The following is a 24,360-nucleotide window of genomic DNA, read 5'->3' as shown; positions in this document are numbered from 1 at the left end:
ATATGAGGCCTGAGGCAGGCTTGGAAACATAGGAAGAATTTCAGTAGCATAGAGAAAGACAGCAAGCACAGAATGAGCAAAGGTGTGGAAATACAGATAAATAAGTCTTGCCTAATGAACGACGGAGACTATGTCAAGCAGAAGGTTTATGTCAGGAAGCAGTGAGTTAACAAAGTTGAAAAGACGGTATGCCATGGCAGCCAAGAGTGAGGGGAAAGTTTTTAAAATAACTTGAATAGGAGAATGTTAATATTATTGATAGAAAAGTCAACCAGAAAGAGACAAAAGTTGGAGGGGAAAGACGTGGTAACAAGATGGAGCAATAGCTTCAGTGCTGGACTTTTCAATCATTTTCAGTCACATCTGACTCTCCATGATCCCATCTGGGGTTTTCTTGGCAAAGATATTGGAATGGTTTGCCATTTCCTCCTCCAGCTCATTTTACAATTGAGGAAACTAAGGCAAACATGGCTAAGTGACTTGCCTGGGGTCAAACATCTAGTAAGTCTTCCTGACTCCAGACCTGGCACTCTATCCACTGTGTTGCTCTCAGGGTTGGACTAGTTGGCAGAAAAAGACAAATTCAAATTCTGCCTCGGATTTACCAGCTGTGTGACTCAGGATAAGTTATGTAATCTCTCTGTACTGAAGTTTCCCCACTTGTAAAATGACAGGGTTGGGGACAACTACATGGTGCAGTAGATAGAGCTCTGGCCTTGGAGTCAGGAGGATTCAAGTTCAAATCTGCCTGAGACACATGACTGTGTGACCCTGGGCAAGTCACTTAACCCTGACGGCCTCACCAACAAGCAAAAAAGAAAAAGAAAAAAAATGACAGAGTTGGACTTCGTGACCTCTAAAGTGTCTTCTAGATCTAAATCCATGATCTTATGAGCTATGATTGATACACTGGAGAAGTTCTTTCCAGTGGAAATAACACTGGATTAGGTACCTCAGGACTTGGGTTCAAATCCCAATCATGCCACTTACTCCCTATGTTACCTTGGTCAACTTACTCTTTGGGCCTTGGTTTCCTCATCTGTAAAATGAAGGGCTTAGATTAGCTAACTGCTTACAGTCCCATCCAACTCTAAATTCATGATCCCATGAACTTGGCTTTGGAAATATTGACTCTGAGGTTGTGGTAATGATGGTCCATCCAAGTGGAGGGACCAAATAGTTAGCTGGAACTATGAGACTAGAGTTTAGGAGGAAGATGAGGGCTAGAGATTTCCAGGTCCCCCTGGTAGAAATACAGTTTAGAGCTATAAAGACAGACAAGTCCTACATGCAAGAGAAGGTAGAAATGGGAGAACAAAAAGCCAAGGACTAAACTCTGGGGAATACCTATTGTCAGAGAAAGGAGGAAGCCAATGAGCCACAGTGAACTAGTGTCTGTGACCTTCCTTTCTCCCTCCCCTCAAACATAAATTGAAATAAACACTAAAAGAATGGAAGTGCCTGGTGATTCTTTATATAGTGGCAAGTCACTGAAGTTTCAGTTCCCTTTATCCAACCACTAGGAAATAAGAACTTACATGGTGCTTCTCTAGCCTAATCAGAAGGGTCTTTAAGCTGCCTTTTTTCCTGGGTCCTGAACACAGCTGAATCTACAATTTGAAAAAGGTCCTTTGTGATTTAACCTTTAAGCTACCAACCAGAGATATGTATGTCCTTGGCTCTGAGATAAATAAACACACAAATCAAATTCCATTCTCACCATACTGATACATCTCAGCTTAATGGCACCATGACCCGTCTACAATTGCTTATTTAATGCTCCTTTTTTAAATTGTCATTTTCTTTGAAAGGAGCCGTAGCTCCAACTTGATTCCTTAAAAGGCAAAGAAAACACTGGTAAAGAAAGGATGAGATGCCTAAAATCTTACCTTTCAAAAAGACGGAGACATCTTCAAGTTGGGGCACATTGTCTTCTCTGTAGCCACAGTATTTCGTCAACAAAGGGAGGTTTTTCAAATACTCTCGGCAAGCGTGGGTAGGATAGAGTTTGGTGAGCTCTCTGAATACAACCCCCCAAGTCTTAGTCTCTTCTTCCGTATATTCCACTCTGGGAATGGGCTGGCCGCTGGACAAGAGAATAGAAGATTATTAAATCAGATGTCATAAGATTAAGCTCAGTCCCCACCCCTCACCCTCAGTCCAATTGTAGATGGGCTAGATCTGTGATTTCATTGGTATAGAGAACTCTCAATGAAGAAACTTCCTTTACTGACAAAGAATTGTGTAGGGCACTGGGAAGTTAAGTGACTTCACCAAGGTCAAGAACTTGAACTCAAGTCTTCCTGACTCTCAGAGCAGTTTTCTATCATACTCCAACTATTACAATTAACTAGGAAATACGGTACGGATATATTTCTAGTTCCTATCAATATAGTACTACATATTTTATAAAATGCTTTGCTGGCGATACCTCTGTGAGATAGATAATGTCAGTATTATTTCCCTTCACACAATTAGTAAGAGGTGGTCTTGGCATTTGACCTGAAGGGTTCTAATCCTAAATCCCTTGGTGTTTTCCACTACACAAAAAGAAAATAAGAATGCATCTTATCCATCAGATTGCCTCCTTCCTCCAACTCAACACCGAATTCACAGCAATCTCATCACAAAAACATCTCAGGATGTTTTCTGTTTAAAGCCATTGTTTTTGTTCTGCCCGTCTGTGTTTCCTACTGCTCACAAAGCAATCTAAAAAAACAAAATAAGATAAACAGCTGAGCTAGGTTGTGTGTGAGGCATGGGGGGTGGGGGGAGAGACAATTGAAAAAGAATAAGAAATTACTGTTCACCTTTCCCTAAGTGCCAGCACTGAGATCTATGCAAACCAAATTAGAATAAGATTAGCGTTAGTTCGACTTGGATGCTTGTGATGAGAAAATTACAGCCTGGCAAGTATTATTGGTAATACCGAAAATGTGCTAACTCCTAGGGATTGTGATGAATTTAGAATGAAAACTTGAATTGGAAAGATTTTTTTTAGTAGAAAGGGGTCAAGGACATAAATATATCGAGGAAAATCTGCTTCTGACTCAAGAAAAAAGCCACCAAATCAATCTGAGTTATCTAGATGATAAAAACTAATAAAGATGCTGAGCAATCTGAAGGAGGAAAGCCAAGAGCATGAAAGAGTAGATGAAAAGATTTAGGACTTTATGAAAACCATTATGAAGACAAACTTTTTGCAACTTCCAACATCTCCAGTGGCAATTATGTGCACCTTTCCAATCACCAAATGGGGTAGATGAATATTAGTATAATTCTGGCCCACTACCCTTTCTCTGAGGACAGCAGAGTAGCCAGCCTCTGGTGCCAATCTCTTGCTTTCCCTCCTGGCAGAAATCTAAAAGTAGGGAAGGACCTATTTCATTTATATGCTTGGGTATAACATAGCCAGCACTATCATCCTCTCTCCCAAGAGTCTTTCTATGTTGCTTTCATATTATAATCTAATTATATTACAATTTATATTGTAATACCTCATAATTTCAAGTTATAGTCCATATGTACAAGTGTGTCCATTTACCTGCCTATCTCTAAATGAACCAATTATTCAGATACAAATGCAAAAAAATGGAATTCTTATATAATTTGAAAAAGAACTTTCCATTTTCTCATTAGAAAAAGAAGATAAAAGAGAGAGAATGAGAAAAAAGGCAAGAGAGGAGGAAAGAGGAAAAAGGAAAGAAGAGGAAGACACGGAGGGAGAGAGGAGAAAAAAAGGGGAAGAGAGAGAAGAGGAGAGACAGAGACAGAGACAGAAATAAAGAGACAGAAAGGGGGAAGGGAAAAAGACGAGGAGATAGAGGAAGGAAAAAGAGAAAAGAGATAGGAAGGAAAGAAAGGGGAGAGAAAGCCAGAGACAAAAAGAAAAAGGGAAGAGGGAGAGGTAGAGGGAAAAAGGGAAATAAGAAAGGGAGGGAAGGAAGGAAGGAGAAAAGAAGGAAGGAAGAAAGAAAAGAAGGAAGGAAATAAAGAACTGCTTAGGAATATGTTGGAAATTATGAGAGCCATGTATTTTCCTGGATGGCTTAGTTATCCCAAAGGATGAGTGAATGTATTTGTGGTCCTTACCTGTCACTTCAGCTTAGTGACACAGTACCTAAAAATACAGAAGTGCTGGCTAGTAGACGTAAGAGAAAGATATGTGAACTAACATAATTGGCACTGAGGTACAACTAGGTATAGGGACTCGACTTGTGATTCCTCTGATACAGGTGACTTTAGGATGAGAGAAATTTCTCTGCCAATTCAAGTTAGCAACTCCTCTGCAACTTTTGGTTTTAGGTTGCTGCCTAGCGCATTGAGAAGTTAATTGACTTGCCCAGGGTCACACAAACATTCTGTGTGAGAGGCAGGCAGGACTTCCTGGGTCCAAGGCCAGCTCTCTATCCATCATGCCACACTGCTTCATAAGGTATCAATGCAGATTCTATATATAAGTTCTAAACTTACTATAACAAAGTTCTTTTTTTAAATTATGTAACCTTGGATTTGACAAGAAAAATCTAATAACATCCTCTGCAAAAATAAAAATATCTCCAATGTTCTTAGTTTGGTCTGTTACTAAACAATAAGTACAAGATTAATTGCTAATGGCAAAGGAGTATGATGTTAACTGATTCATAAGAGTTCACGGTCGATATAGAAGTATATTTCATACATATCAAAGAACAAAATGTTTTACTTTTTCTCTTGTATTTTCTGAAAAAAAATATTCTTTTTATAAGCTTAAATTTGGTTGACCTTTTTAAATCTTTTTGTTCAATATTGTATAGGCTTCCATTTTCTTTTCTTTTCTGTAGTGCTCTTATCAGTATAAGACTGACTTGGGGGGAGCTCCCCTTACAGTGAGATAAAACGAGCAACAATACTTCCATTTCATTCGACTGTTTATTTCACCTCCTCCTCTTGAGACAGGGCCAACGACAGTCTGTTTTTCTTACATATTTTTCAAATTTAGGGACTGAAAAATATTTGATCATGATGGTAACTCCAGGCTGTCTCTGAGAGCCCTGCTGCTAGAATTCATAAGTGAGATGCAGTCTTTCCACTAGGGTTATCATTAGAGCAACTTCTATTAAAGTAATGGTGATTCACTCATCCAGTGGAGGGAGAGAAGACAGGAGATATTTGATACTCTCTGTTTTAAGATACTGTGACTGGAAATATAAAGGAGACTGGTATTGGGGTTTTTGTTTTTTTGATTAGGACAGCAGGGTTCCCATCCTTAGCAAAAACCAAACAAGCAGTAAAAGATAAGCAGAGAGTTAGTTAAGGGACTTGGGGTGGGGGGGAACCTTATAGGGCTGAACATATTTCCTAATTTATTTTATTATGGACTATTTGAAAGCAGCTCTTTCACTGTGATAAATTTTTAATTATTCCAGGCCTGATTGATTTTCCAGCCCATAGGTTATATTGAATCCCCTCACGTCCTCCCCATCCACATCTTTTCAACATGTTTTTTGATTAGTACTTCTACCACAAGGTTGTTGTTTGTTATGTTACCTCCCCTATTCAAATATAAGCTCCCTGAAGGCAGCAACTGTTTTTAGCTTTCTTTGCATCCCCAACACTTAGCATAGTACCTAACACTTAATAAGTGCTTATTGACTGACATTGACTTTAAGCTGTTGCTTGTGGTTCTGACATATTGGGCAGAGGTGGGAGGGGAGTGGGGGGGGAGTGGGGGAGGGGGAAGGGGGAAATCAGAAAAAATATAATCATTTTTCCTCCCCCTTACAGCCCTTCAAGTACTATTTTCCCCTCCCCTTTTATGTCTTCTCTTCTCCAGGCTAATCATCCCCACTTAATTAAACTGACCATGAGCCTTTCTTCCACCTTGCCTGCCCTCCTCCAAATGCTCATGAACTCATCAATGACTTTCTTAAAATGTGGCACCCCAAGCAAACACAATATTCAAGACACAGTCTAACCAATGTAGGCAAGATCAGAACCATAACTCCCGTTTACCGAACATCTTGTCCCTTTTAGTGAAGCCTCAGGTCACATGAGCATTCTGGCTGCCATACTGAAATTGTGGTCCATTATACTCACACAAATACATGTACATACACAATCTTTTTCACAGAAAATGTTGTCTAGTCATGTTTTCTCATCGTTAACTTTACACCAAAAGTTATTTTCCTCTTCCCATTCTTCCCATCACTTGTACATTCTTACCTCCTTCCAGTTATATTGGCCTAGTAACAACTGGAATTTGTCACATTATCACAAGAAGAGCTGGTCACTTATACATCAAGAGATGGAAACACCCCAAACTTGCTAAGCATGGATTTATTTCCCTGAAATTCCAACTCTTTGAGTATAAACCTCTATTCATATGTTTTCAAGAAACCATGACTATCTTCTTTTTACTACAAGGATCCCACAAATAAACAAAGCTCAGCAATTAACCATCTGACATTAAAAAATGAGATTCAGTCAAGTCAGTTCAGTCAAGCATAATAGCAGCTAAATCTATAAAGAAGCATATTTCGGCACAAATAAGGAAAAATTTAACAATCAGTGCAAAAGTAGAATTGTTTGCCCAGGGAGTCATTGGGTTCCCAATTACCAGAAATCTTCAAATTAAAGCTGAATAAGCATTTGTCAGAGATGTTGTAGAAGGAAAAGGTTGAACCAGATGATCACTGACATCCTTTCTAAAGCTGAGATTCTTTGATTCCATAAGCTCATTTTGGGTTCCTTTGGCACTCAAATCAAGTAATCCCAGGGCTGCCAGTCTATGCCATGGAGTAAAACTGGAACTCAGTCTGCATTTTACCCTATTTCATATGCTAGCCAGGTAAGCTACATCCCTGATCACATATTTTATTTGCTTTTGCAAATGAGTTTTATACAATCAAGTTTTCCTAAATGAGTCTATGGACCCTAAAGAGCTTTCCAAAGGTAGCAGACAAAAATATTTGTTTGTTTTATTCACATTGTTAATATCAGGACTGTCTCCACAATAAACATAATGAAAATAAACGGCTGGCACATGCATAGCCTCAGAGGGGAGTGAATACATAATAAACTCTTGGAAATTATTTGCTCTCATTTGTCCTAAGTATCACAGGATGGGGCTTCTCATCATTTTCTCATCCAGCAGAAAACCCTCTTCACATTTTAAAGAAGTAATTTTCATATGCAAACAAAGCAATGGAGTCAAGGGGGGGAAAAAGATCTAACACATTAACATGGACATAGCTAATATATTTAATCATAATAATAGAGATGACAGTGATGATGAGAAAGATGATAGTGTTTAGACAATGTCCTAAAGTTTGCAAAGCATACATTATCTCATCTGATACTCATGACCACCTGGTAAAGTAGGTTCTGCAGTCTTTATTAGTCCCACTTTACAAATGAGGAAACTGAACCTCAGGGAGGATAAGTAAATGGTTTAGAGGTAGCATGGCACAGGGTACAGGACTTGGCATCAGGAAGACCTGAGTTCAAATCTGGCCTCAGACACTTACTAGCTGTGTAATTCCAAGCAAGCCCTTTCCAGGGCTTGGCACATAAATGCTTATTGATTGATTGATTAGCCTCTCTCTGTCTTAGTTTCTTCATCTGTAAAATGGGGATAATAAAAGCACCTAGTTTCCAGGATTGTTGTGAGTTTAAAATGAATTAATACATGTAAGGCACTTTGCAAACCTTATCGTTGTTGTTCAGTTCTTTCAGTCTTGTCCCATTTGGGGTTTTCTTGGCAAAGATACTGGAGTGGATTTCCTTCTCCAGCTCATTTGATAGATGAGGAAAATGAAACAAACCAAGTTAAGTGACTTGCCCAGGATCACATGGCTAGTAAGTGTCTGAGTACAGATTTGAATTCAGGTCTTCCTGACTGCAGGCTTGGTGTTCTATCCACTGTGCCACCCAGCTATACCTTTTAGTGCTATATTGTTTGTTATTTTTATTTTATTTGTTATTATTACCACCAAATGTATTACCCTGGGAAAGTCACCTAACTTCTACAATTCCTCTGGCTGTTATGAGACTGAAATAATAGAAAGGGAAATCCCATCCTAATGCATAAAATGCATAAAACATCTACTTACCAAGGCACAAAAAAGACATATACAGATTCAATTACAAAGTACTCCTTAAAGAAACAAAGAACTTAATAGTTGGAAGAATATTCAGTGTTCATGGCTAGGCTGTGTCAATATAAAAAAATTACCAAGGGGATACTTTATAGAACTTGATAAAATAATAACAAAATTCATTTGGAAAGGGGCAGCTAGGTGACACAGTGGATAGGTTACCAGCCCTGAAGTCAGGAGGACCTGAGTTCAAATATGGCCTCAAACCAAACACTTGTCACGTACTAGCTGTATGACCCTGGGCAAGTCACTTAACCCCAATTGCCTTAAAAATGATTCATTTGGAAAAACAAAAGATCTAGAATATCCAGGGAAATGATGACGTCTCTACTTCTTTGGGAAATAGCACTTCAAGACTTCAAACTACATTATAAAGCAGCAGTCATCAAAACGATCTTGTATTGGTTAAAAATAAGAAAGATAAATCAATGGAACGAACCAGACAAGGGAGAATCAGAAACAATAGAACTTAATAACCTAGTGCTCACTAAAGTGGAAAACATACAATTCCTAGTTTTAAAAAAAAATACTCCTTATTTGATAAAAACTGCTAGGACAACTGGAAAGTTGTCTGGCAGAAATTAGGCTTAGACAAACACCTTACGCTACATTCCACAATACTTTCTAAATGGATATGTGATCTTAATATTAAAGATCATACTATTAAAAAAGTAAAAGAGAAATAGATCACATGCCCCTCACAACTCTGGGTAAGAGATGTATCCTTAACCAAACAAGAGATAGATGTAATTATGAAGTATGAAATTAATAACTTGGATTACTTGAAACTAAAAAAGGTTCTTCATAGACAAAACTAATGCATGTAAGATAATAAGGAAAGCATTTTATGGAAAAAAAATCTTTGTATCAACTTTCTGATAAAAATTGCTACTCAAGATAGGTAAAATATAGATTTCTCCAAAGAGGAATAGCAAAGTATTCACAACCACATGAAAAACTGCACCAGATCACCAATAATAAAAGAAATGCAAATCACAATAATCCTTAGGTTTTACCTCACACCTTGCAAATTGGCAAAAATGATAAAACATGGCAAATCAACATTAGAGGGGTGGTGGAAGGATAGACACACTAATACATTGTTGGTGGAGCTGTGAAATGGTACAACTATTTTAGATAGTAATTTGAAATTATGCAAAAAAGTGACTAAAACTTCCATATCCTTTGAACCAGAGAATTCACTGGACTTATACATACTTCCAACGAAGCTTTTAATAAGAAGAAAGTCCTCATATACACCAAAATATTTATAGCAACACTTTTTGTGATGGCAAAGAATTGGAAACAAAGTCATCTTATCAATTGAGCAAAGGCTAAACAAATTGTAACACATAACTGTAATTGAATATTACTGTGCTGTAAGAAATGATGTGTGTGATGAGAAAAGAGAAGTATAGAAAGAGCTATAATGAACTGATGCAGAATGAAGTAAAGCAGAACCAAAAAAAATATTCACAATAATTACAATAATGTAAATGGAAAGAACAATTATATGACAAAAAAATCAAAAATAAATGTAAGAAAATTATAAAGATCAAGCAGAACTTGAATGAAGAAATATGAGAAGATACTCCCAACCTACCCCTTCATGGAGATGGGAGGTCCATAGGCATTACACATTACACGTTTTTGAACTTTTTCAATGTATTAATCAATTGTGCTAATTGTTTTTCTTCTCTAAAATATACTATTTGTTATGTGGGATGGCTCTCTGGGAGGAGGAAGAGAGTGAGGGGCACTTATACGATGATATAAAAAAAACAGAAGACATCAATAAAAATTATTTTTAAAAATACAATTGGGAAATATTAAACAAAATAAATAAAAATGCAGTAAAGAATAGATAACGGTAATTTGTGGGTTTCCAAGTCAATACACAGCTGGAGGGATACTTATGGACAGTTTAGTGCTCTGTTTCTATTTGAGTTTGACATCACTGCTCTAGGCAATATTTTAAAGCTATAAGTCACAGGGAAAAAAAACCAATCTACATTGATAGAGGTCATTTCCTCACCCAAAGATCATTTGTGAAATCATAGGCCCAATTCCTACAAACTTAGAAAGATAGCACATTTTATATGTTTAGAGACAAACAACTTCAAGAAAGCATCAGTACTTATATTCTATTGTAATTATTTTCAACTACGATAACCTGAAAATGCTACTGTTGGTTCATAAAAAAGGTGTGTCTCTTTGGCCAAAAGCTGAACTCTGTGAGAGGCCTACTTTTGGAAGTCTCCAATACAACCTTCCTTACATTTTGAGAGATCTGGAAAATGGCCTCTACCTTCCAAATGTTTAATTTTGTTCTACTTTAATTTTGTTCTATTTATCACTCCATTTCATAGGAATTAAAGCATCAGCAAATGTTGTTTATGGGGGAATCACAAAGAACTCCCACAAGCTACATATTATCTTAGCTTTATTCAAAAGCCCAGAAAGCAAATCAATGTGGAATAATGGAACGGGATAAAATGAGTTCAATCAGAAAGAAAACCTATCTTCGCTCTGAGGTGGCACTCCTCAGCAAGGCAGAATAGGGGGAAGGAGAAAAAAAGCTTGGTCTCCTATCATAATAGAATCCATGATCCATCACAATGACTGCCTAGCAATGGGACTGATGGGAGAAATATAAGTGAAGTTACATACATTACATCAACCAATCCATTTCCTTCCAAGCTAATGAAGAACAGTCAATCCCACCTCATTCATCCTCTACCTCTAATTTATAATGTTTCTAATTAAGATTAGCCTATCTAAAGGAAGTTAAAGTAGCCCTTAGTATTCCTTATAATAAGGCTGTGTTCCACAGCCAAGATCCATAAATCAAGTCCACACTGGCACAAAATGAGAAACGTTAAAGTCAACTGGAATTTCTGGAAGTTTAGACGCGGGCCCGGCCTGGTTGTTCTTCTGAGTTCTTTCGTGATTACAAATGCCTTCTGAGAAAATAATCGTAGGTAATTCTCAAATTTAGAGAAAGAAGTTGAATTCTCATGTGGGTATGTATGACCTTCCAACACAGAAACTAGAAAACGCCATAGGAGAACCCCAAGTTGAGTATCTTATAAAAGCATTGGTTTCAGGGCAAGGCAACATTTTAAAATTCAGCCCTCTGGGCATCCAGCAAAAGCTTTTAGCCCTTACTGTAATGTGTGACCTGATTTATCCCCCCAAAAAAAGGAAATAATACAAGAGAAAGTCAAATTTTCTAGCATTACAAATATGTGCATTTATAAAAAAAATTGATCAAACCAAGGGGTGAAAAGCAACAAGGGATAAAGTTGCTCACAAAAGATAAAATATAATTTTGATTACATGAAATAATAGCTTTTGTATAAACAAATCGCTATTTCCATGAATTAGCTTTAATAGGAGTATAATATGTCAGATGTAATTAACAGAAATATATAAGATCAAGAGCCATTTCAAAATAGATAAGTGGTTAAAGAAAATGAACAAACAATTCTCAAAAGAATTACAAGTTATTAAGAGTCACATAAAAGTTCCATATTTCCATTTTCAATTCCAAATTTCCATAGTTCTACATCACTAATAATAAGAGAAGTGCACATCATAAGAAGTCTGAGGTTTCACCTCACACTCAAAGATAACAAAGAAGGGAATAGTCTGTGTTAGAAGGGTTGTGGAAAGATGGGCACATTTATACATTTTTGGTGGAGTTATGAATTGGTCCGATCATTCTGGAAAGCAGTTTGGAGTTATGCTAAGAAAATGATTAAAAATGTCTGAACTCTTTGACTCAGAGATTTCATTGCTAGACAAAAACAAAGAAACGAGGAGATCAGATACAGAAAGGTCCCACATACATCAAAAGATTCATAAAAGTACTCTTCGTACTAGCAAAGAACTAGACACAAAATAAATGTTTATCAATTAGGAAATGGCTAAACAAATTATGGTATCTGAATGTAAAGAATATTATTGTGCTATGAAAAAAACAATAGGGCAGTTAGGTGGCACAATAGATAGAGTGCCAAGCCTGGAGTCAGGAAGACTCATCTTCCTGAGTTCAAATCTGGCCTCAGATTTGTGTCACCCTGGGCAAGTCATTTAGCTTTGTTTGCCTCAGTTTCCTTATCTGTAAAATGAGCTGGAGAAGGAAATAGCAAACCACTCCAGTATCTCTGTCAAGAAAACCCCAAAATGGGGTCATGAACAGTCAGACATGACTTAAAAAAATGAAAACGATGAAAAAAGAGAAGAAACATGGAAAGACTTACATGAATTTATAGAAAGTAAGATAAGCAAATCCAAGAAAACAATATGCACAATGGCTACATCAGCGTACATAGAAAGAACGAGCAAAGCCCTGAAGATTGTTTAATTCTGATGACCAAACTTGGCCCCAGAGAAGAGATGAGCAAATGCATCTAACATTGCACATGGTTGATTGTTGTCCTGCATGCTCAAGAAGGACCAAAATGACATCACTATGTCAGGGTCAAGGTACAGCGTGTCCGACTGTGGCCGATAAGACCAGTATGAGCTCAGGAAGTTTTACAGGTCAGGCACAAATAGTCCATATGACCATTTGGAGTGGAGATGTCTCTAAAATTGGCATATGCCATCAGATTCAGTTAATGCATTTGATTTTGCTCAATAATTTTTCTTTTTTTTATTCTTTGTTACAAGGAATAGCTCACTGGATAAGATAGTAGGGAGGCATGCATTTAGAAATGATAGTGATAGAAAAATAAAAGATATAAATGAAAAAATTTAACTTTTTTTTAAATATGAGAGCAAGTATGTAGTATAGTGACTTTGGAGTCAAGAAGCTTATGCTTGAAGTCCTTCCTGTGACACATACTGGCTCTGTGACCGTGAACAAGTCATTTAACCTCTCAATGGCCCCAGGAAACTCTCTAAAACTATAAATTGTAAAATAAGTGCTAACACATTACCTGGCATATAATAAATGCTTAGTGACTTTGCTCACTCATTCATATGTTACAGTTGAGTTGCTGACCTGTAATGCTAGAAGGAGTTTCCACACCAGGAGTTCCCCCACACCAATTAAATCACAAGTCCAATCCTATACTAAAATAAAATCAAATGCCCTGTTCCACATCCTTCTAAATGTGTGCCCTAGACTGCTACCTACCTTGCTGTTATGTACTGATCTAGTTCTAATCTAGTGTTCTGCTAGGGAACAACTTTAGCCAAATTATTTACTCAGTGGCCAAAACAGATTACATTACCCAGAGCCTAGAACTGACACTCATTTTTATCTGACAATGCTTTGTCTTCATTTTCTGTTTACCGACATGTGGAGGCAATGACTCCAGGGGCCATTCTCCTGCCGTGCCAACCTGTGACCAGCATGACAGCTGTCGAGTTCACCAGCAGCTTAAAAGCCTTCCTGAGACAAGGGACTTTTGTCCTGAAGCTTAATATATTCATCACAAGGTCTATGAATTCCATATTTAGACACTGCCTTGTTGTGTTTCAGAGGTCTTTAATGTGCCCTTAAACTGGATAGGATTATGTGGGATCTCTAACAAATATTTTTTCCCATATGTCAATTTTTGTCTGGGGCTATGAATAAGAAGTTGGGATTCAAGAGATGCCTTCTTCTAGCATGGTAAGAAGAGGCACCTGGAATCATCACCCAAATTTTAATGAGATATTGATCTCATCTATAAAATGAGCTGGAGAAGGAAATGGCAACCCATTTCAGTATCTTTGCCAAGAAAACCCCAAATGGCGTCACAAAGAGTAGGTCATGGCTGAAAAATGACTGAAAAAAAGTGATCTCTTACTGAATCTCAAGGAGAATGGATCATCCCTCTAAAACTTGGTCCTGTGCTATAACCATTAAAAGTCTGTCGAAATAGTCATAAGAACATAGATTTGGACCTCGAAGTGACCTCAGACACCTTTAGTCCAATCCTTTAATTTTGCATGTAAGGAAACTGAGCCCGGGGAGCTTAATGGACTTGCCTAGATTCACACGAGTACTAAGCATCAGATAAAAGATTTGAATCTGGGTTCTAGGACTCCTAAAACCAATACTTTTCCCCTGTATCAAGCCAGGATGTGACTTGAGCAAAACTATTCTTTTCAAATATGCTTATGTTTAGTAATAATAATAATGATAATAGTTAGCATTTATATAGCTCCTTAAGATTTGCAAAGCACTTTATACAAAGCACTTTGTCTCATTTTATTCTCACCACAACCCCAGGAAGCAGGTTGTATTATGACCCCTATTTTATAGATCAGGAAACTGAGGCTGTCAGAGGTTAAGTGACTTATTCAGAGTCACACAGCTAGCAAGTGTCTGAAACGTGATTTGAACTCAATTATTTCTCCAAGTCTAGTGCGCTAACCACTGTGTCACCTGTCTTTATAAATAGAAGAATCAAGAACAAGGAAGGATTGATTTATTGGCAACTACCATTTGAGTCTGACTCCAACTGTGTTGGTTTCATTGTACTTCACAACCTCACACGGGGGTCAGTCTGGGTTGCTGGGGGACATATAGCAATTTCTTCCCATAGTCCAGCTATGATTTGGGGCAACAAAGTCAGGTAGCGATCCATGTGTAATGACGCCCATAACTGCATGTGGCAAACACTTTCGTTTCCAGCTGCTGCTATGAAGCATTGGCAAAAGCATCTATCCACTGATGGGTGAGAGAAGGGAAAGGGAAGGAAAGGAAAGAAGCTTTTATATAGTGCCTACTATGTGCTAAGTAGGTTTTACAAATATTATCTCATTTGATCCTCACAACAACCCTGCGAGGTAGATACTGTTACTATCCTCATTTTACATTTGAGGAAACTAAGGCAGAGGTTAAGTGACTTGCCTTGATAAGAGGAGTTTTTCTGTATTGCTAGAGGATAGAACCGAGAGAATAGATGACAGCTATAATGACAGCTCTCCAACACACCTAGTGGGTTGCCTTAGAATGCTGTGAGAGCTCTTAAAACACTTTAGGATATTATTGGGACACTTTGGGTAGAAGTTGTATGATCAACTGTCATGAACACCATACAAAAGACTGCCATACTGGGGGAAAAAAAATATGGACTAGATGAATTCTAAGTCCTTTCCCATTTCAAGAGATTTTCCTGATAAATGGGAGCTGAAGAAATCCAGCATCAATTCACAGTCCATTAATCTGGACTTTGGGATATTGGAACTGTCTCATTTATCTTACCTATCCATTGACACAGCTGCTTATGCTACAGATGCCCAAGAATCATAGGTACCCAAACTCAAGAGGTTACTCAAAAGTAAACTCAAAAGGTTTATAAACTCAAAAGGTTACTCAAAGAGGTAACAGTAGCTAAATTCAAGTTATGGGAGAAGAAAGTAAAGTTCATCTTAACTTAAGCTAATAGAAAAATCATGATGAAATTCAAAATCAATTTAAAGAACCAAGGCAAAGTCTGAACCCCTTTTTAAGCCGTAAGATAGATTGAGACAAATACTGTATCCCTCACTACCTATTAAATGTACAGCTGATTTTTTTCAAAGTTATGATAACCAAAGAGCCAGGGAAGTGCCAGAGAGTTAGTCCCAAGACGAACACATAATGGTATCAGCAAAAAAAAACAGGATAACTTCAGAGAAAGGTTGATTGCTATAGCACCGCTGGCACCAGTCAACATTTTTGCAATCATTTTCCATTCTTCCAAATACCACTTGCCCTTTGAACTTCCCCTCAGAACCAGCAAGATATTTTCTAATCATGAGGTCCACTTCCATGTTGAATTTTCATTCATTAGAGGAAATGTATTTGACATCTTTTTTTAAAAAATAATTTCAGTAGTTATACCCTGCAGGCTCAGGTTTCCTATTAAGAATAATATTAGTGCCAATGAATCGTCAGTCCCTCAGTTATTGATGAAGCAGTTAGGTCTTTCAAAAGCTCTTGGTCTATCATCCTATGGACATCTAAGGGTGGGTGGTTAATCATGTCTCTATGCAGAGATGTCAATCTTGAAACTCACCAGAGTCTCATCTATTGACAGCTTTCAGCACCTTTACATTTCTCCACTTCCTCTTTCTTTTTCAGAATCACAGCAACATAGATTTTTCTCTACTGGTTTTCCACACAGAGAGAGATTTTTCATTTTTCTCTGCCTGTGTTGATTCCTATTCTCATTTTCTCCTTTCAAGAATGCCCTAGGAAACACTTCTATTCATCACTAATGCTATAGGAGGGGGCTTCTTGGTTACTGATTCAAGATATATTATGCTGAATCTGTTTTCTTCATTTTCACTCACTTTCAGATAGCTCAAACTGTATCTCATTCAACTTTCTTCCCAAATCTATAGGTAGCTTGAGGGGATTGGAGCACTTCCTATAGACTCTGTGATATACTACCAACCCCTTCTCTATTTTATGTCCATCTCTGCTCCCTACCACCACCACCACCACCACGCATGCTCAAAGGATTTACTCCGTGCTCAGAAAAGAATTTAACTACTCACAGCAAAGAGCAGTGTGGTAGCATCAGCTGAGAATGTTGGCAGCTTTGCTTGTTCAAAATTGTGAGTAATCCTGGCTGAACACACATGCATGCACATGCACACACGCACACGCACACGCACACGCACACATGCACACATACCAAGTATTCCATCTGAATGTTCTCTTCATGAATGTTTCCTGGTAACATGTGTTCTAGTGTATGTGCCGTGAAATATAGTCCTAAGTGGACGCCAACCCCAAGTATCTTCATCCTGGGGCACCTTTCCTGTGGGCTCTTGTAACAGGAAACATACCAGGGACTACACTAAGAGACTTACGTTTTCTTCCCTCTTTCTGATCACCCCACTCATATAATTAGCAGGTAACTAAAAGAGGGCTCCTTTAATTTGTGTCAGTGTATGTCTAAGGCACAACTTGGACTCTTCCCAACATCGTTGCCACCTTCTAACTCACCTGCACTGATAATGATGTTGATAGCTGAAGTTTACATAGTATTTTAAAGCATATAGAGCTTTTTACATGGATTCTCTCCTTTAAGCCTCACAATAGCCCTATGTAGTTGTTATGGATGTTATTATGCCTGTTATATAGATGGGGAAACACGCACAAGGAGATGAAATGACCTGCTTCTTCTCCCAGACAACTAAGTGTCAATGATGGGATCTGAATTCCCCTGACTCCAAATCTAGCAATTTAGCCATTAAAAACACTCCATTCCCCCTTTAAAAGTTATTTACATTTCTATAGAATAAAGCAAAATATCCCTACAGAGCACATGTCCTTGGCCTCATGGATTTAGAAGACCCTGGGACCATAAGTGGCATACAATCTTAACATGCCAAAACTCTAACCAATATCAATAACAATAATAGCAATGACTTTGTAGGGCGAGATAAGATAAAGATCCCTTTCTCCATCCTTCCACTCATTCCCTGAATCCCTCTATCCTCTTAAATTGTTGCCTCTATTCACTGCACTCCCTGCATAAGAGTATTCCAAAGCTTGTCATGTCTTTCTGTCCCTTTCTTATCACCCCATCCTACCACTGACCAGCCAAGGAAGACAGAGAGAGCAAAATACAAAGCCAATTATACCGTTCCAAAATATTAAAGTTGTTTGTGCCTCATCCTCTCATAGTAGAATACATAAGGAGTCAGAAGACTCAGTTTTGAATCCCAGTTTTGCTACTTATCTATGTGACTTGGGCATATCACTTCACCTCTTATTTATCTTATTTACCTCTTATTTACCTTATTCACCTCTCATTTATCTTATTTACCTTATTCACCTCTCATTTATCTTATTTACCTCTTATTTACCTTATTTTCGATAAGGAAGTTGGACCACATGGTGTTCCAAATTTGTAAAATGCCATGCTTTTCTCCACTTCTACCCTTGAATCTACTTGGTTAAAACTCAAGTGATGGGGCAGCGAGGTGGCGCAGTGGATAGAGTACCGGCCCTGAAGTCAGGAGGACCTGAGTTCAAATCTGGTCTCAGACCAGATACTTGACACTTACTAGCTGTGTGACCCTGGACAAGTAACTTAACCCCAATTGCCTAAAAAAACAAAAACAAACAAACTCAAGTGACATCCCCTTCTTAGTCCTCTGTATGATTTTAATATATGTAGCTCTGTTTCCTCATCTATAAAAGGAGAGAGGTGTATTAGATGGCTCCTAAGTCTATTACAACTCCATGCTTTCTAACACTTATACTATCACGCTATTTCCTTCCTGCTTCTAGACTTTACCAGGAAAGGAAGCAGGGAAGGCAATAAGCATATATATTTCCTACAATGTGCCAGGCACTGTGCTAAGTGCTTTACAATGATTATCTCTTTTGATCCTCACAACAACCCAGTGAGGTAAGTGCTCTTATTATCCAAATCTTCAGTTGAGAAAACTGAAGAAGGCAGAGATTAAGTAACATGTCCAAGGTCACACAGCTAGTAAGTATCTGAGGACAGATTTGAAATCAGGTCTTCCTGACTCCATGCCCAGCTCTGTCTATTGTGCCACCAGATGCCACATATATCTCATGACACCCTATGGTCTCATGCTATTTCCTTCCTGTTTCTAGACTCTGCTAGAAAACAATGACCCTCTGTCATCCTATGTATTTTACTTTATGCATTTAAAAATATTATTCTAAGAAAGCATCCATATGCTTCACCAGACTGCCTGAAGGATCCATGTCACATAAAGTAGTTAAAAACTCCTATCCTAGGCCCCAAACTACAATATTAACTTTTTTTCTGATCTTCTTTCATTTTCCCATTGTATTCTTCAGAACTATTTCGTATCTTTGAGAAAGGTCTCAAGAATCCCCAGGCTATTCATTGATCCTTTATCCATACTCATATCATAATATGAACAACTAAAAGTTCTCTGGGGTCAGCTCGACTCTTCCTCTTGCCCCAAGGCTGGTATTTACCTTAAGCAATACTAAGTTATCTTAAAAAGTCTTCAGGAAATTAGATTCTACAACCCAGATCTTTTCAGATCCTTAAAAACTCATATGCATTATCTTCTTTCTCTAAAGTCTGATTCTGATGACTCTTGATGATCTGGAGGTGATCAGGATTCTCAAAAGCTATGTCAATGAAACACAAAATAAACAGGTCTTACTAAACTAGAAAAGCTTTGAGAACAGACTCTGAAATGGACTGTTTATGTCTAGATGCTCATCATCATAAAGTTGACCACTGCTTAATGAATTATTTTTGGTCACAGTAACTCATGAAAAGTCTTGACTAAGGCAGGAGAGACTATGTTGGTAGAGGGAATAACCAAACAGATTAAATCAGGATACTTAAAGTATTCAAGACTGTAATCTTTTTTTCCCATTGCCTCTTTATAGAATTTAATCCCATTGCTAGATCTTCTTCATTAAAACAAAGACTTTTTTCATTAGGGGCATTTGTTTCCCAATGAGTGCATCATTGTATACCATTTTGCTTAAAAAGGTATAAGTATCAGGGCCTGTCTTCACTTCTCTTTTACAAATTTCAACCAGGGAGATTGGAGGTAAGAGGAACCATCCCGTGGTCACACAGCAGGGAAGTATCAGAAGCAAGATTGGAATCAAAGTTTTACTAACTCAAAGTCCACTCCTCTATCCATGATGATGCTACCCTGGCTACAATTGATAGTACGGAGAATTCATGGGAAAGGAAAAGAGAAAAAGAAAGTTTGGATGAGTAGAAGTCATTGATAGACAAAGGACTGAGTTAAGACTCCTCCACATTCTGTCCAAAATGGCAGGTATCTCACATAGAGACAAGTGTTATGTTCTCAATGGTAACAGAAACTTGTCCTTCTCACTTTGCTACATTACTACATTCCTGCTTTCTAGCCTAGAAAGAATGAACCTACACTATATATGTTACAGATTTAAGTGGTTTCTATAACCAGATAATATAGGTCTTCATACATCAGATTAGAAAAAGAGTGTTTTTATAGTGGTCTGCACATATGCAGGTAAGAATTCAATTTTTGTTTAAATTTCAAAATAGATTATTTCCCTCTCTGCTATGATCTTTGAGGAAACCTATCTAAAAGATCTGTACTAGTCATAATTAATACTTGTAACCTTACCACTTAGCAAGGTACACTGACTTCATTCCATATCTAAGATTCCCTACTTAACATAGAGCAATGTTATGGTAGATATGTAAGGGTTCATTTTTCCACACATTTCTTGAATTATCACCACCACCCTAAAAGTCCTCCTTATAGGAATTTTCCCTTTGATTTAAGGGATTAGAAATTTTGTTTTCTATTCTGTCTGTGGCACCTTTTCGCCATCTTGGGGGGGGCAGTGTCTAGCACTTTTCCTTTGGTATAGTCTGGCTTTCCTTGGAAGGAAGGGAAGGGGTTAGGAGAAAGAGAAAGACTAAAACATCTATGCAAAAACAAAAGTAGAACCTATTTCCAGAGCTGCCTATTCAAACCCTACATTAAGTGCCAAGGGAGGGCAAGAGAATGATGGAGAGTCATGCAGAGGCTTACAAAACACCTCACCTTAGAGGAACTGGGAACACAATGTTGAATATGTAGCATCTGGCACTTGGCCCATAGCCATCATTATTTTACAATTACTCCAGGATGTCAAGCATCAGTGCTGGCACTTAGAGTCTCCATGGAGCTGGCTAGTATGTAAAGGCTCACTTATACTTCTAGAAAACTAAAAGCTAAGAGAACTCAGTTCTCATTTAACACAGCATGGTGTGAGAGTGTGTTTGTGTGTGTGTGTGTGTGAGTAAGTGTGTGTGTATTTCTAACTAGCCAGCAACAAAGCCACAAGAAAGAATTATATGGATACTTACTATTTATAACTCATGGCCAGGTCCACAAAATACTTTCTTCTCTGTCGATAGACATTGTCCTTAAATCCCTTAAGCAAAGAAAGAGATTCATTTATTTAACAATGTACAAGAAAATTAGCTATAGAAAGACTAAAAGGAAATGCTCAAAGTGTTATATAATGGGTGATCAATTCAAATTTCAACATTGTGTTTTGATAGCTACCATTGATTCAGAAAAGGCAAAATTGAACTTCTAGTAAAATCTCTACATTTCGACTGCTAATTTGGAAAACATGTTCAATCAAGTTGAAGTTGACTTTCCCACAATTTATAAAGAATGGTTTAACTGAGTAACCAATCATGACTTCAGAAGGCTGATGATGCCTCAGGCCTCCTGCCCCCTGCCTCCTGGCAGAGAGGTGATTGATGGACTATCAGAAGTGTTAGACTAGAGGCCTGAAGGACAAAAGCAGCCTCCGAGATTTCCCAGTGAAACTCAAACCAGATTAAAATGTAATTGGGATAGGTTTAACAAAATAAATAAAAATACAACATAGATAAGGTTAATTTGTGATTTTCTAAGTCGATATATGGCCCTCAGAGATTCATTTCTATTTCAATTTGACAACACCCTACAAGAGGAGCAGTAGGAGACATAGAGACAGATATTTTCAGACATGGCCAATATGTTGAAATATCTTGCTTGATTTGACATACTTGTTACAAGTGAGAGCTTCTGTTTGGGGAAGGGAGTTAGTGGGCAGTGATTAAGATGTAAAAAAATCAATAAAATATTTTAAATATACAGAAGAAAAAAAAATCTCAAAATGGCAAATAAACAGGATAACTGTGTTACTTGTTTGTTAAATTTAACATACTTTTTAAAAAATTACAACAAAAGTTCAGAGTTGTATGTACAGTTGTCTTCTTTGTTCTTTGTGAATTGAGATGTTTATATTTACTGATTAAGCTCATAATCAAAAGTATATTTAATTTTTTAAAAAGAGTAGCTAAACTCAGTACATAAATGATGAAAACAAGATTTCAAGAGAGGAAGAATGTTTAAACTATTTAAAGGGAACTGTTTTCAAGAATCTTCCAAGCTTTAGAAGCTTGATTTGCAAATAATTGACATGCTCATTATAAACTATTTTTATCTCTTCATAAAATAGGTCCCCTCAAGACATCTTTGGGCAATTTTTTAGCTTCATTTCAGTTACTTTTGTGTGCTTGAGAGTAATAAGATTGTTATTTCTTTTTTAAAAGTAATTTTTAAGTCACTCATTCTCCCAAATTAGTCAAAATGGAGATTTCACTGTATTAAACGATCACATCTACAGACTTCCAGAACAACTTATATCTTGCCTGTCTTTAAGTCTTAGAGAATGTGAAAGATGCATGCCTTCTCTCTCTTCAGTGGAAATGAAAGATTTTCTGTTTTCATTAAATGGACTGTTTCTATGAGTGCATGTACATGTGGACCTTTTTTTAAAAAAAACCTAAATTTAGGTAAGTCACCACCTGCATTGCACCTGGAGGGAGTTCTATTAAACTTCTGCAAGAAGAGACCCCTGAGTGTCTCTCTGTTTTCCTTTACTTTAGATGTTCACAGCCACTTACAAATAAGAGAATTGTTTCTTCATGCTATGAGCAAAGTACAAGCAATTTTTTCCTACTCTCCTCCACATCCCAGATACCTGGAGTGATATTATGGAAGCCTCCGCACAACCCAGAAAATGGAGTCAGAGTAAGGACTGCTGTTGTATGTAATGCATCTTCCCGGGTGTTTGAGCTAAGTGGAGGGAATAATTTTAAGAGAAAACAAGACAGTAGGAAGATGTCTACAAACCTAAATAGACTCAGGCTGATCCTGCTGTCAAACCTCACAAATTCACTAGAAAATGGCCAGTTGGCTTTGCTTAATTTGATTTTAAAAAAGAAAGAAGAAAACCAAATTACCAGTATCAAAAATGAAAAGGGTGAATTCATCACCAATGAAGAGAAAATTAAAGCAATAATTAGGAGCTATTTTGCCCAACTCTATGCCAATAAGTCTGACAATCTAAGTGAAGTGGATGAGTATTTATAAAAATTGGCCAGATTAACAGAAGAGGAAATAAAATACTTAACCCCATTTTAGAAAAAGAAATTGAACAAGCCATCAATGAAATATCTCCAGGGCCAGATGCATTTACAAGTGTATTCTATCAAACACTGAAAGAACATTTCATTCTAATACTATATAAACTATTTGGAAAAATAGGCAAAGATAGAGTCCTACCAAATTCATTTTATGACCCAAATATGGTGCTGATACCAAAACCAGGAAGAGTCAAAACAGAGAAGGAAAATTATAGACTAATTTCCCTAATAATATTGATACAAAATTTTTAAATAAAATATTTGCAAAGAGATTATAGCAATTTATCGCCAGGATAATAGACTATTACCAGGTGGGATTTATGCCAGGAATGCAAGGCTGGTTTAATATTAGGAAAACTATCAGTATAATTGACCATATCAATAACAAAACTGACAGAAATCATAGGATTGTCTCAATAGATGCAGAAAAAGCTTTTCTGTTTGATTCACCCAAGGACTCCAGCTTTTGGAATAAAAACTCACTCTTTGACAAAAACTGCTGGAAAAACTGGAAAATAGTATAAGAGAAATTAGGCATAAACCAACATCTCACGCCCTATACCAAGATAAGGTCAAAATGGGTACATGATTTAGATATAAGGGATGATACCATAAGCAAATTAGGAGAGCAAGGAATAGTTTACCTGTCAGATCTATGGAGAAGGGTAGAATTTAGGACCAAACAAGAGATATAGAACATTGTAAAAATCAAAATGGATAGTTTCAATTACATTAAATTAAAAAGGTTTTGAACAAACAAAACCAATGCAACCAAAATAAGAAGGAAAGCAGAAAGATGGAAAACAATTTTTACAGCCAGTGTTTCTGACAAAGGCCTCATTTCTCAAATATGTAGAGAACTAAATTAAATTTATAAGAATGTAATTCCCCAACTGATAAATGGTCAAAGGATGTGAACAAGCAGTTTTCAGGTTAAGACATTAAAGCAATCTATTGTCATATAAAAATGCTCTAAATCACTATTGATTAGAGAAATGCAAATTAAAACAACTCTGAGGTACCACTTTATACCTATCAGATTGACTAATATGACAGAAAAGGAAAATGATAAATGTGAGAGAAGATGTGGGAAAATTGGAACACTAATGCATGGTTGGTGGAGCTATAAACTGATCCAACCATTCCAAAGAACAATTAGGAACTATGACCAAAAGGGCAATCAAACTGTGTATACCCTTTGATATTGCAATACCACTACTAGGTCCATATTCCAAAGAGATCATAAAAAAGGAAAAAAACCCACATGTACAAAAATATTTATA

At 37.2% G+C, this 24,360-nt stretch overlaps 1 protein-coding gene across 3 annotated transcripts in view; it reads right to left on the bottom strand.

Annotated features, from left to right (window-relative positions):
* TPH2 (tryptophan hydroxylase 2) overlaps nt 1–24,360 on the bottom strand; it is a 129,365-nt gene that overhangs the window by 88,148 nt on the left and 16,857 nt on the right. For all 3 annotated transcript variants that reach the window (XM_027873983.1, XM_027873993.1, XM_027873982.1), the window contains 2 exons: nt 20,957–21,024; nt 1,890–2,086 (listed from right to left, as the gene is read on the bottom strand). In XM_027873983.1, coding sequence (XP_027729784.1) covers nt 1,890–2,086; nt 20,957–21,024 — 265 coding nt within the window. The remainder of the gene's footprint in view (nt 1–1,889; nt 2,087–20,956; nt 21,025–24,360) is intronic.

Source organism: Vombatus ursinus, unplaced genomic scaffold (genome assembly GCF_900497805.2).
Source record: "Vombatus ursinus unplaced genomic scaffold, bare-nosed wombat genome assembly UNPS02003292.1, whole genome shotgun sequence".
In the NCBI taxonomy this organism is placed as follows: Eukaryota; Metazoa; Chordata; class Mammalia; order Diprotodontia; family Vombatidae; genus Vombatus; species Vombatus ursinus.
This window is presented reverse-complemented; position numbering and strand designations above follow the sequence as displayed.